The sequence below is a fragment of the Cervus canadensis genome, chromosome 13 (assembly GCF_019320065.1).
Source record: "Cervus canadensis isolate Bull #8, Minnesota chromosome 13, ASM1932006v1, whole genome shotgun sequence".
NCBI lineage: Eukaryota > Metazoa > Chordata > Mammalia > Artiodactyla > Cervidae > Cervus > Cervus canadensis.
The window spans coordinates 46,380,090-46,394,970 of NC_057398.1; the positions used below are offsets into that span (position 1 = coordinate 46,380,090).

The following is a 14,881-nucleotide window of genomic DNA, read 5'->3' on the forward strand; positions in this document are numbered from 1 at the left end:
TCTTGGTTTTATTTTTTGATCTGTGTATTTTTTCTCTCTATTTTTTAAAAATTTCTGTTTTGATCTGTGTATTTTGAGGGGAAATGTGTGGAGAGAATTTAACTCTTTGGACCACTATTACCTGGACTAACCATAATTCAACTACCACTCATATGCTGATACATTGTCAGAGTATTGTCATTAGCTACTATATTCCTTTTTTAATAGCCACCATGTAGACATATTTCTGCAGAATAATTCCTATTTAATACCTAACACCAGTCCTTATGTTGATGTCTCTGCAGTTATTTTGGGTGTCTGAATCTCGTTTTCTGATAGTTTCTTTAGGAAGGGCTCTTAAAAGCAATATTTCTTGAGTTGTTTTATGGTCATAAGACCTTATCTGTGAACTTTTATCTAAAAGTTTGTGTATCTGGATACAAAAATTATGGCTAATATTTTTATATCCTCTTATGTATGTTACTTTGTTGTCTTCGACATAAAGTGTTGCTTCTGAAAAGTCTACTGGAAATCTAATTTTCTTTCCCTTGTGAATAAATTGTTCTTTTTGTCAGGATCCCCAAAAGGTTTCTTATCAACTTCAATGCTTTTATTAATATAGGTCCTAGGTTGGTCTTTAAAAAAAAAAATCATTCGTAATTGTTTTTCCTGTGTATGAATTTTGTCCTTTCAGTACATTGTTTCAAGTTATTTTTGTTCACATATTATTCTTGAGTTATTGTTAATGCTATTTTTCTGTCTCAATCGCTTATGTTTTCTTCTTCCCAAGTGTGTATATATTGATTTTCTTTGCCCATATTTAACATTTGTCACTTATTCTTGAGTCACTTTTTATCTCTTTATTTTTAAAAGCCTTCTATTTTTCTCAAAACCTTATTTATTAGGTTTATTCACAATTGTGCTAATTTAGTTTTTTTCTAAATTGACTTTTTATTTGTACATTTTCCTGAGTTTAGCTTATGAGTTTTAAATTCTGTTTTATATTTTTCTTTCATAATTTCTATCATCTTTTATTTATTTTGCCTCATTTTGAAATAGGCATATCAGTCATAACTCTCCAGAGGAACAGAACCAATAGAATTTATACATATTTATATTAGATTTATTTTAAGAAATTGGCTCATGTGATTGTGGGAACTGACAAATCTTAAATCTTTGGGCCAGGCCAGAGAGTGGAAATTCAGGCAAGAGATTGATGTTGTAGTCTTGTAGCAGAATTTCTTCTCTAGGAAACCTTCGTTTTTGCCCTGAAGGATCCAGCTGATCAAAAGGGGCCTCATCCACCTCATCCAAGTCATTATTTAAAGTCAACTGATTGTAGATGTAAACCACATCTATAAAATACATTCATCTAAAAACCTATATTAGCATTGATTAAATAACTAGTTACTATAATCTAGCCAAACTGACACATAAAACTAACCCTTATATTAAGTTATAGTTTTAATTTATTTATTGAGGGGAATTCCCTGGAGATCCCAGTGGTTAGGACTTCATACTTCTACTACAGGGGGTACAAGTTTGATCCCTGGTTGGGGAACTAAGATCCTGCAAGCCACGTGGTGTGACCAAACCAAAAAGAAAGTATTTACTGAGTGTGGTCTTATAGAGGTGTTTTTCTGCTTCTTACCCTCTTCTTTTTCTTATTATAATTGTGTGTGATTTGAGCATGATCCTCTTTCTGTTGCTCAGTTTTTTAAAGCATGAAATTAGTTTTCCTGCTCTTTAAGGAAGAAGTGGTGAGTCAAAATAACTTTTCTAACCTCATGGCTTTAGAGTTACCTCTTAACGTTGTTCCATAGAGTGTTCAGAAATAAGGCTAATACTTTCTGAGCTTCCCAGATTCTATTTCCCTCCCTCATTTATCTGTTGTTTCCCTTTCCTTTGCTCTTATTGTCCCTTTCCAACTCAGCTGGTATTCTTTTCCTTGTATCTTGATTATGGATCTTTATTCTAGAAGAGGTCTTTGGCTCATTGATTTTGGAGTTCATGGGTCCCACCTCCTCCTGCCCTTTCAGATATTATCAGAGACTTATGTAGAAACTGAAAAATATAAAAATCCCTCTGGTTATATCCTCAAATTGTTCTCCTATGGTGTCTGCTGAATACCTATAATGATTGAGGTGTTTTCTTCTAAGGTCTACCGTAGTTGCTTTCTTATGCTGATATCACACGAATCTGCTAGTTTCAGCTGGTTTGTTCCATCCCAATTTTATTTGGGGTTTTTGAGGGATACCTTGTCACTGAATTCTATTGTTGATGCTGTCCAGTGTTTTTTTTTTTTTTTGCTGCTATACTAATTGTTCTTTCTGTGTTTATAAGAAATTTGAGTAGATTAAAACATTACTTCACCACTAACCCATCCCAATTTATTTTCTTTTGTAAATTCCCATTTTTCTTCTCTCATATCTTTCTTTTTACTTTTGGGGGTTCTCTCACAGGTTTTTATATTAGCATCTTATACTGAAAACTGAGTTTATTCACTTTCAAGCTACCTTATTTCTTTTAAGGGTATTCATTTTCATTAGGACCTATTTACATGCTTCAAGTTTTGATAACATCAATGCTTTTATTGTTTTTTCATAAACATGGTGTAATTTTCATTGTGATTTCTACTTTATTCCATGAATAACTCAGAAGTACAATTTTTTTTAAAATTAAGAATATCCTAAGATATGTTTCTGATTCACTTTATAAGAAATTATAATTTTATTTCACTAGTATCACGGGTATAGTATGCATGATAATAATACTTTGAGACTGGCTAGCACTTCCTTTGTAAATGTGGTCAGTTTTGGTAAATGATCTATGTGAGAAAAGAATGTATTTTTTATTGGTCTATTTTAGAAATACCCACACATGCATTTGTATGTGTGCACACACACACACACACACAGATTGACCCTTGAACAATACAGGTTTGGGCTCTACTGGCCCACTTATACAAAGATTTTTTTTCAATAGTAAATACTGAAGTACTACACAATCCAAAGTTGATTGAACCTGTGGATATGGAGTCATAGATACTGAAGAACTGCATATATAGAAGCCTAACTATAAATTATAGGCAGATTTCCCTCTGTGTGGAGCGTCAGTGCCCCTAATCCCTGAATTGTTCAAGAGTCAACTATAATTATCTTTTTTTTCAAGTTTAATCTATGGCTTTAATCTATGTGTGTTAAAAGTCCACCACTATATATATGACTTAAAATATCTTCTAGTAACTCTATCAAATTTTGCTTTATATATTTTAGGGTTGTGTCCTATTTTCTGGTGAACTTTTTTCTTCTTATATACTGTCATTAATCCTATAACATCAAATCTATGAGGTGGTATTATAATTCCCATTTTACAAGTAAAAACAATGAAACAGCATTTATGTATGTATATATCTACATAATGATGTATACATATGTACATAACTTCTCTGTAACAATAGTAGAAGGTGAAATTGGGCTCCAGATCTGGCTGAGGAGGAGGACCAGTGTTGAGACTAAGACTGATGATGTTAGGAAGTGTGTGATATACTTCCAGGAAGAAAGAACTTATAAATGAAAGAATGTAGAAGCAGGAAAAAAAGTAGAAGTAAGGAAATAAAGAAACTGTGACTGAAGAAAATTATGATACTAAACACCTTCTAGACACTTAATAGATTATTTTTGAAGTAAAATAAAAATACTACAGTCTGGGGAAGACTATTGAAGTGACATATAGAAGTTACTTTTCCCTTGTCATAATACTTGTACAATTTAAAAGGAATTGAATTTTAGTTATTCTTTCTTTAAACTCAGAAAATTGAGCTCTACATCTAAAAATTGAGATACAAAATTTTGGAGCAGTGTTTTTGTTTGAGCTATTTTACCTTCTTTTTCAGATTAAGTTAGAGTATGAAGGAACACTATTTTCTGAGTGGAGTGCTCCAGCAACTTGTTCTATAAAAAATAAAAGGTAAGATTTTTTGCTGTGAAAATCAATGTATGTGTAAAAAAACATTCATATAGTATGGACATTCAGATTCAAGGCAGTGATTTAATGTAAATTTACTTTCATTAAATAGATGTGAAAAGAAAGACAAAAATCACTTTGAAAATAGAAGTAAAATGTTGCTATATTTTTTATTTTTCTTATTAGCATACAATGGAAGTTTTTAGGCTTAAAAAGTTGTAGGGGAATCTCATATGCATCTATACTTATTTCTCCTTTTCCATTTTTTTTTAAATGCTAGATTACCCAAGACAGAACTACGATGTTCTTCTCCTGGTATTCATGCTATAAAACCAATTGTTTCAGGCCCAGTAAGTTGATTTAAATGATAAATTAGTGAATCTTGAATAATCATTCCTGTTACATTTTATTTTGCCTTTTTTTTGAGGTTTTTGACTTAATTTAACCCATTTTAAATGGTAAAGTTGCAACTATAAATAAGGTATTTAAAAATTATTATCAGTATATCATTAATTTTTAGAAATATCTCATAGCAAATTGTTAAGTTATGAACTGATACAGTGGTCCCCTTCTTATCTGTGATTATTCCTTCTGTACTCTCAGTTAGCCATGGTCAACTATAGTCTGAAATATTTATATGAGAAATTCTAGAAATAGACAATTCACAAGCTTTAGAATGCAGTTATTCTGAGTGGCATGATCAATTATCTTGCAGTCCTGCTCCATCTCCCCGAGATGTGGATCATTTCTTTGTCCAGCATGTCCTACCCATTAGTTACTTAATAGCTTTCCCAGTTATCACACCTATTAATTACAATATTGTACCCCTGTGTTTAAGTAACCCTAATTTTACTTAATAATGACCCCAAAGTACAAGAACAGTGATGCTGGCAGTTCAGATATGCCAAAGAGAAGCCATAGAGTATTTCCTTTAAGTGAAAAGGTGAAAGTATTTGACTTAATGAGGAAAGAAGAAAGATCATATTGAAGTAGTTATTTTATTATTAATTATCATCAATATTTTGCTGGGCTTACTTTACAAATCAAACTTTATATTAGGTATGTGTGTACAGAAAAAGCAGTATATATAGGGTTGGATTGGTACTGCCTACAATTTCAGTCATCCTCTGGGGGTCTTGGAATACATATCTCACAGATAAGAGGGGACTATCATATGTGATTTTTACATTCACTTTTTTATCAGTAAATATATTCAAGCCCCAGTTAACCATTGTAATGATAATAGTACTCCCAGCTAAGTGGGACTAATATCACATACTCCTATGACAATACTCAGAACTAAGAGCCATTTCTAGTAGGTTTATTTGTATTCCACTACGTTTTCTTCAATTCAAGAAAGCTGTGTGAATGCAAATAAATGAATGTTGTTGAATCCTCTCTAGTTTACAATAATAATAATAATGAATTTTAAGCACTGACACTGTACTAATTAGTAACAAAGTGCTAATAGTTGAAGTTCCCACACAAGCGTATCTAAAGTCATTGCTGCAGAGACTTTGTGACAAATCCTGCCTTTACTTTGGGACTTGTGCCTTCTTTTTACTTTTTTTTCATAAGTTAATTATTTCCCTGAGTTCTGTTGCTTTCTTTTTACTTAATAATCTTTATTTTCAGGGAAGAGGTAGACAGGGTGATGTGGGAGAGGCCACATGAATATAGTAATTCACTTTTCAATTCCTATAGATTGAAAAATACTTGAATTTGGCTTTTTGAGTTGAGTGCTTGCCAGTTTCATGACAATTCCTAAAGAAGTAAAGGATTTCTTTCCCTTTTGTTATGTTTTGGAAGTCTACATAAATGTGTAATACATGTAAAAAGTATGCACACACAAATACACACATATATATAGTAACACCTTTGTCATTTATATATAGTGTTATCAGGCCTTATACTCTTTAAGGAGGTACATGTGACTTAATGGGGCTTCCCTGGTGGCTCAGATGGTAAAGCATCTGCCTGCAATGCAGGAGACCGGGTTCGATCCCTACGTGGGGAAGATTTCATGGAGAAGGGAATGGCAACCCACTCCAGTAGTCTTGCCTGGAGAATTCCATGAACAGAGCAGCCTGACAGGCTACAGTTGCAAAGAGTTGGACACGACTGAATGACTAACACACAGACACACACACACACACACACACTGACTTAATATACTCAACAGTCCTCAGTTATAACAACCTAAAATATCTCCAGGCATTGTCAGACACCTATCTCCTTGCAAGCAAATTCATCTCTGGTTGAGAACCATTAAACAGAAAATTAATCAAATTGTGTTTCATTGAGGAAGATTGCCTAGGAAAACTCACTGTTTTCTTTTGTATATTCACAGAGGACAATTCTGTGACCAGATCATAGCAGGGTAGGGGTTCAACATGGACCAATGCTCCTATACCAGCTGGGTGTCTTAACATTTAAAGTTCTGGCACCATCTACCTAGAGTTAACGTCACATCCCACAAGTTAAGGGCTCAGTTCCACAAGACTGCCCTCACTTCAGATGCTAATTGCAAGTCCCTTGTTGTCACCTACACTTCTGACTGACTGATGATGACGGGTGGTAAATTCAGGTTCCTATAACCCTTTCCTTAGTTTCGATAATTTGCTAAACAGCTTGCAGAATTCAGGGAAACACATTTACCAGTTAAAATGAAGGATATTGTAAAAAGATCCAGATGAACAGCCAGGTCAAGAAGTATACAGGGCAAGGTCCAGAAGGGTTCTGAGTGCAGGAACTTCTGTCACTGTGGAGTTGGGTACATCACCTGCTGGCATCAACCTAGAAGCTCTCTGACTCTCATGCTTTAGGGATTTTTGTGGAGATTTCATCAAGTAGGCATGATTGATTATTAGCTCATTTTCCACCCCTTCTCCCCTCTCCATAGAATGGGAGGCTGAACTGAAAGTTCCAAGCTGTTAATCATGGATTGGTCTTTCTAGTGATCAGTTCCCAACCAGGAGCCCACCAAGAGTTTACCTCATTAGAACAAAAGGAATTTAGGAGCTCTGTGTGAGACATTCCTATTACTCAAAATTACAAAAGTGTTAGCGTGTGTCAGGAATAAGGGTCAAAAACCAAATATTAGCAGGTACTTGGGCAAATATATATATATATATATATATACACATGATATATATATAATTTCACAAAGACAAATATAATAGAAACAGTCATCTAAATTTATCATAGTTTCTTTTTTTTTTTTTAGGATTTAGAGGAAGAACGCTATTTACCTGTGGACAGTTCTCATATTTGCTTTCTATGGTATTATAAGGCTATGTAAGTAATGCAAAAGAAGGTAATTAATGCATTTTAAGAGTATTTAGCTTTCAGTTCAGTCGCTCAGTCATGTCTGACTTTTTGAGACGCCAAGGGCTGAAGCATGTCAGTCTTCCCTGTCCATCACCAACTCCCAGAGCTTGCTCAAAGTCATGTCCATTGAGTCAGTGATGCCATCCAACCAGCTCATCCTCTGTCATCCCCTTCTCCTCCTGCCTTCAATCTTTCTCAGCATCAGAGTCTTTTCAAATGATTCAGTTCTTTGCATCAGGTGTCCAAAGTATTGGCGCTTCAGCTTCAGCATCAGTCTTTCCAATGAATATTTAGGACTGATTTCCTTTAGGATGGACTGGTTGCATCTCCTTGCTGTCCAAGGGACTCTCAAGAGTCTTCTCCAATACCACAGTTCAAAAGCATAAATTCTTCAGTGCTCGGCTTTCTTTATAGTCCAACTCTCACATCCATACATAATTACTGGAAAAACCATAGCTTTGACTAGACAGACCTTTGTCAGCAAAGTAATGTCTCTGCTTTATAATATGCTCTCTAGGTTGGTCATAGCTTTTTTTCCAAGGAGCAAGTGTCTTTTAATTTCATGGAGGCAGTGACCATCTGCAGTGATTTTGGAGCCCCCCAAAATGAAGTCTTTTACAGTTTCCATTGTTTCCCCGTCTATTTGCCATGAAGTGATGGGACTGGATGCCATGATCTTAGTTTTTTGAATGTTGAATTTTAAGCCAACGTTTTCACTCTCTTCTTTCACTTTCATTAAGAGGCTCTTAAGTTATTCTTTGTTTTCTGCCATAGGGTGGTGTCATCTGTATATCTGAGGTTATTGATATTTCTCCTGGCAATCTTGATTCCAGCTTGTGCTTCATCCAGCCCAGTATTTCTCATGAGGTACTCTGCATATAAGTTAAATAAGCAGGGTGACAACATACAGCCCTGACGTACTCCTTTCCTGATTTGAAACCAGTCTGTTGTTCTATGTCCAATTCTAACTGTTGCTTCTTGACCTATATACAGATTTCTTAGGAGGCAGGTCAGGTGGTCTGGTATGTCCATCTCTTTAAGAATTTTGCACAGTTTGTTTAAGAATTTTGCATAGTTTGTTGTGATCCACACAGTCAAAGGTTTAGCTTTAATTAACCGCAAATGAATTATCTACATTATAATTTCCATATAAGTTTTTATTCATCAATTACGTTATCCTCTGGACTTCCCTGGTGGCTCAGATGGTAAAGCGTCTGCCTGCAATACAGGAGATCTGGGTTTGATCCCTGGGTCGGGAAGATACTTTGGAGAAGGAAATGGCAACCCACTCTGGTATTCTTCCCTGGAAAATCCCATGGGCAGAGGAGCCTGGTGGGCTACAGTCCATGGGGTTGCAAAGAGTCGGACACAACTGAGCGACTTCACTTTCACTTTAAGTTATCCTCAAATGTACTACCCAACTAATATTGAAGAACAAACAATAAAAATAACAATGTGTGTATGTGTAAGCTGTCGTGTCTGACTCTTTGAGACCCTATGGGCTGTAGCCCACCAGGCTCCTCTGTTTATGGAATTTTCTAGGCAAGAATACTGGAGTGGGTTGCCACTTCCTTCTCCAAAAAATAACAATATCAACCACTATCTGAACATATACTGCTTCTATGTGATCATACTTCACGTAAATCAGCTTTGTCAGTTTTCATAATAACCAATTAAATGTCCGCATTACTATCTTTATCATAAATGGGAAAATGTAAGCTTGGGTAAGTTAAATAATTTGGAAAAATATATGTAGCTACTAAAAGATAGCATTGGAAATTGACTCTGGTTTTTCAGATTACAGGTTTCTTTTGTTTACACTATACATATTATATTCCAAAAGGACTCTCTTAGTTTCTTAGGTAGCTCTTCAAACCCTTTTTAACATGATAATGAAGGATATAACTAAGATGGAAAAACTGGTACAAGAAAAAATAATTAATTGTATTATAAAATCATTCAATAACTAAAGTATATCAATGAATCAGAGTTGTTTTCTTTTCTTTTTTTTTAATATTATAGTCAAAGCATATCCTAAGCACTGGATAGGGTATAAGGAACTGTCTTATATGGTCCCTGCTTTCTAGATGACTGTAATGTACTTAATTCTTTTTATCTGCTTAACATCACTTTCTTTGAGGGAAATATCCCTCCCTCTATTTTGTGGTGAAATTATTAATTTCCTTTGATTTATGTGGTACTACCTTTACAACCAGGCTTCCCTGTAGCTCAGCTGGTGAAGAATCCACCAGCAATGCAGGGGACCTTAGGTTGATTCCTGGGTTGGGAAGATCCCCTGGAGAAGGGATAGGCTCCCACTCCATATTCTTGGGCTTCCCTGATGGCTTAGTCAGTAAAGAATCTACCTGCAATGTGGGAGACCTGGGTTCGATCCCTGGGTTGGGAAGATCCCCTGGAGGAGGGTATGGCAACCCACTCCAGTATTCTTGCCTTGAGAATCCCCATGGACAGAGGAGCCTGGCGGACTACAGTCCATGGGGTCTCAAAGATTCAGACACGACTGAGTGACTAAGCACAGCACAGCACCCCATATTTCATTGGCCACAGAGAATATTGAGTATTGGCATATGACCCAAACCTAACCTATCAGAATATTTATGTCTTTGGTAAAGCATGGTTTTGGCTGATAGTTTGATTATTCTGGTTCACATGGTCCCTTAAAGTCAGATGGCCCTGCAGTTTATGTACAATCTTTGAATTGAAAGATCTGATCACAAGCCCCACCAACAGGACACATTTACGCATTCTTCTCTGATTTATGACCACTCTCCCAGAACCTTACAAAGAAACAAGAATTAAGTCTCTGCTACTAATGAAACTGGCAGGCTTCTGTCCTTGTTGGGAATTTAAGACATGCCGATCACCAGCTTTCCCTCTGTCAGTTTTAAACCAACTTAGAAACAGAAAAGGGAAACTTTGGGAATAAAAATCCATGGTAACACTTCATTGGAGAATAGATCCTGCCTCTGTAACCAAAAGGCTACTGTCTCTTTCCCCAAGGGTTGATCATGGGAACCATCAGTGACTAACACCCATGTATCCATCACACAAGTGAACAATAGAATGTTACCAGCATGTTAGAATCTGCTTAGGCTTCCCTGGTGGCTCAGACAGTATAGAATCGGCCTGCAATGCAGGAGACCCAGGTTCAATCCCTGGGGCTGGAAGATCCCCTGGAGAAGGGAATGGCAACCCACTCCAGTATTCTTGCCTGGAAAATTCCATGGACAGAGGAGCCTGGTGGGCTACATACAGTCCATTGGGTTGCAAAGAGTCAGATACAACTCAGTCACTTTCACTTTCTTTCTTATGCCCCTACTGATCACATCCTATCCCTCAAGAGTTAACTGCTATCCTGAAAACTATATAATAGATTCTTCACCTTTTATAGTTTACCAACAATATATAATGGTAATAAATTGTTTAGTTTTGTTTTTGAATGTTATTTAAATTGAATCATATTATAAGCATTCATCTGTGACTTGCTTCTTTCTCTAAACATTACAAATTTTGACACTCATCCATGTTTAAACAAGAATCTTTAGTTCTTACATTGTTCCTGCCTGATGGTACTTCATTATATAACTATTTTTGCTTATTCTCCTGCTGATGCATTTATTTGCAAGATAGTGCCTTGCTCCTCAGAATGTGGTCCAAGGACCAGCAGCATTAGTGTCATCTGGGAACTTATTAGAAATAAAGAATCTCAGCTTTGTTTCAAACCTTATGAATCATAATCTGCATTTTGACAAGATCTTGCAGTCATTTGTGTGTACATTATTTGGAAATAATAATTTGGAAACTACTAATCTAATGTACATAAATAAAGTTTTTTCTAGGGAATAGGCCTAAAAATAAATTAGTTAAATGTAGGGTACACATTTGTTCCACTTTACTAGTCATGCCTGTGTGTGTGTTCAGTTGCTCAGTTGTGTCTGAATCTTTGTGACTCCATAGACTGTAGCCTGCTAGGCTCCCCTGTCCATGGGAATTTTCAGGCAAGAATACCAGAGTGGGTTGCTATTTCCCACTCCAGAGAATCCTCCTGACTCAGGGATCGAACCCACATCTCTTGCATCTCCTACATTGGCAGACAGATTCTTTACCACTGTGCCACCTGGGAAGCCTCTAAATGATTTTTAAAAGGTTGCCCAAATTTACATCTATACTGGCAGTGGATGAAAGTTCCCATTGTGTTATATCATTATAACTCTTAATATCTGACTTTTAAATTCTTTTCAATCTAGTAGATGTGAAATCACATCATTGTTCTTTTATCTGCATTTCCTTGATTACTATGGAGCATGTTTTCATTTATTCATGAGGAATTTTTCTTCTGTATTAAATTAGCATTTTAACCCATTTTATTTCTTGGTTTCATAATAATCTGTAAGGTTTCACTAAATTCTGTATAGTTTTGCTTTTACAATTAAATCCTTAATCCACTTGGAATTAGGTTTTGTATATGCTTCAAGATAGAAATACAACTTTATTTTTGGTGTATGAATAATTAATTTTTTAGATCCATTTATTGAATGATCTGGGACTTTTCCCTTCTGACTCAGCTGGTAAAGAATCTGCCTGCAATGCAGGAGACCTGGGTTCAATCCCTGGGTTGGGAAGATCCCTGGAGAAGGGAAAGGCTACCCACTCTGGTATTCTGCCTGGAGAATTCCGTGGACTGTAGAGTCCATGGGGTCCCAAAGAGTCAGACTTTCATTTCACTTTACTTCATTGAATGATATTTCCACAAAACCAGCTCTACCATAGATCAAGTTTCCGTGTATGCATGGGATTCTTCCTGGATTAGCTATTCTGTTTAGCTGATCTATTTATATATACTTGAACAAATTGTATTATCTATATTATTATAACTTTATTTATTAAATCTTGAGAAGTGATAGCACAAATACTTGCCTCACACTGACCCCAACTCTTGTCCTCTTTTAGTAACTTCTTAGCTTTATCTTGGGCCTGTTTCTCTTTCCTATAAATTTTTGGATTTGGCTTGTCAAATTCTACAAAAACCTTAGTTGGGTTTTTTATAATATGTCTATATATTTCAATCAATTTGAGAAGCCTTTCTACTCCAGAATAATATATAACCCTCCATTTGCTTAGGTTTTTTTTTTTTTTTTTTACATGTCTGCAATAAGATTTTGCAATTTTTAATAATAAAAGTATCAGGACATTTTCATTAGGTGTATTCTTAGGATCAAGACCATCCCCAAGAAAAAGAAATGCAAAAAGGCAAAACGGCTGTCTGAGGAGGCCTTACAAATAGCTGAGAAAAGAAGAGAAGTGAAAGGCAAAGTAGAAAAGGAAAAATATGCCCATTTGAATGCAGAGTTCTAAAGAATAGAAAGGAGAGATAAGAAAGCCTTCCTCAGTGATCAGTGCAAAGAAAGAGGAAAATAATAGAATGGGAAAGACTGGAGATCTCTTCAAGAAAATGAGAGATACCAAGGGAACATTTCATGCAAAGATGGGCTCAATAAAGGACAGAAATGGTATGAACCTAACAGAAACATAAGAGATCAAGAAGAGGTGGCAAGAATACACAGAAGGACTATACAGAAAACATCTTCAGGACCCAGATAATCTTGATGGTGTGATCACTCACCTAGAGCCAGACATCCTGGAATGTGAAGTCAAGTGGGCCTTAGGAAGCATCACTGTGAACAAAGCTAGTGGATGTGATGGAATTCCAGTTGAGCTATTTCAAATCCTAAAAGATGATGCTGTGAAAGTGCTGCACTCAATATGCCTGCAAATTTGGAAAACTCAGCAGTGGCCACAGGACTGGAAAAGGTCACTTTTCATTCCAATCCCAAAGAAAAGCAATGCCAAAGAATGCTCAAACTACCGCACAATTGCACTCATCTCACACGCTAGCAAAGTAATGCTGAAAATTCTCAAGGCAGGCTTCAACAGTACGTGAACCGTGAACTTCCAGATGTTCAAGCTGGATTTAGAAAAGGCAGAGGAACCAGAGATCAAATTGCCAACATCCACTGGATCATCAAAAAAGCAAGAGAGTTCCAGAAAAACATCTATTTCTGCTTTGTTGACTATGCCAAAGCCTTTGACTGTGTGAATCACCACAAACTGTGGAAAATTCTTCAAGATATGGACATACCAGACCACCTGACCTGCCTCTTGAGAAATCTGTTTGCAGGTCAAGAAGCAACAGTTAGAACTGGACATGGAACAACAGACTGCTTCCAAATAGGAAAAAGAGTACATCAAGGCTATATACTGTCACCCTGCTTGTTTAACTTATATGCAGAATACATCATGAGAAATGCTGTACTGGATGAAGCACAAGCTGGAATCAAGATTACCAGGAGAAATAGCAATAACCTCGGATATGCAGATGATACCACCTTTAATGGCAGAAAGCGAAGAACTAAAGAGCCTATTGATGAAAGTGAAAGAGGAGAGTGAAAAAGTTGGCTTAAAACTCAACATTCAGAAAATTAAGATCATGACATCTGGTTCCATCACATCATGGTAAATAGACGGGGAAACAGGGAGAAGAGTGAAAGACTTCATTTTTTGGGCTCCAAAATCACTGCAGATGGTGACTGCAGCCATGAAATTAAAAGACACTTGCTCCTTGAAAGAAAAGTTATGACCAATCTAGACAGCATATTAAAAAGCGGAGACATTACTTTGCCAACAAATGTCTGTCTAGTCAAAGCTATGGTTTTTCCAGTAGTCATGTATGGATGTGAGAGTTGGACTATAAGGAAAGCTGAGCACCAAAGAACTGATGCTTTTGAATTGTGGTGTTGGAGAAGATTCTTGATAGTCTCTTGGACAGCAAGGAGATCCAGCCAGTCCATCCTAAAGGAAATCAACCCTGAATATTCGTTGGAAGGACTGATGCTGAAGCTGAAGCTCCACTACTTTGGCCACCTGATGCGAAGAACTGACTCATTTGAAAAGACCCTGATGCTGAGAAAGATTGAAGGCAGGAGGAGAAGGGAATGACAGAAGATGAGCTGGTTGGATGGCATCACCAACACAATGGACATGAGTTTGAGTAAACTCTGGGAGTTGGTGATGGACAGGGAGCCTGTTGTGCTGCAGTCCATGGGGTCACAAAGAGTCGGACATGACTGAGCAACTGAACTAAACTGAACTGAATTCTTAGGTACTTTATATTTTTGTTTCTCTTATAAAAAATCAAATTTTTAAAATTATAATTTCTAACCAGCTCTTTCTGTTGTATAGAATACACTTTACATTTGACTGTTGATTTTTGCATTCAGCGATATTGCTAAATTATGATATTTATGTATTCTCTTGGAATTAAAAAAAATCAGATTACCCGCAAATAATGATGATTTTGTTTTTCTTTCTTATAAGTATGCCTTCTACTCCTTTTATTCTTACTGCATTCTAGAACATCAAATACAATCTTTTTTAGAAGGGTGATAGCAGGACTTCTTATTTTATTCACCATCTCAAAAGGAAGACTCTCATCATTTCACTATTTTGCATAATATTTGTTACAGGTTATGAGTTAAACTTTACCTGATTAAGGAACCTTTTTATTCCAAGCTGGCTGTAATTCTTT

At 36.1% G+C, this 14,881-nt stretch overlaps 1 protein-coding gene across 1 annotated transcript in view; it reads left to right on the forward strand.

Annotated features, from left to right (window-relative positions):
- The window catches only part of CATSPERE (catsper channel auxiliary subunit epsilon), a 144,756-nt gene that overhangs the window by 20,619 nt on the left and 109,256 nt on the right, over nt 1-14,881 (forward strand). Inside the window, exons 3-5 of the mRNA XM_043486222.1 lie at nt 3,875-3,948; nt 4,226-4,295; nt 7,172-7,242. Coding sequence (XP_043342157.1) covers nt 3,875-3,948; nt 4,226-4,295; nt 7,172-7,242 — 215 coding nt within the window. The remainder of the gene's footprint in view (nt 1-3,874; nt 3,949-4,225; nt 4,296-7,171; nt 7,243-14,881) is intronic.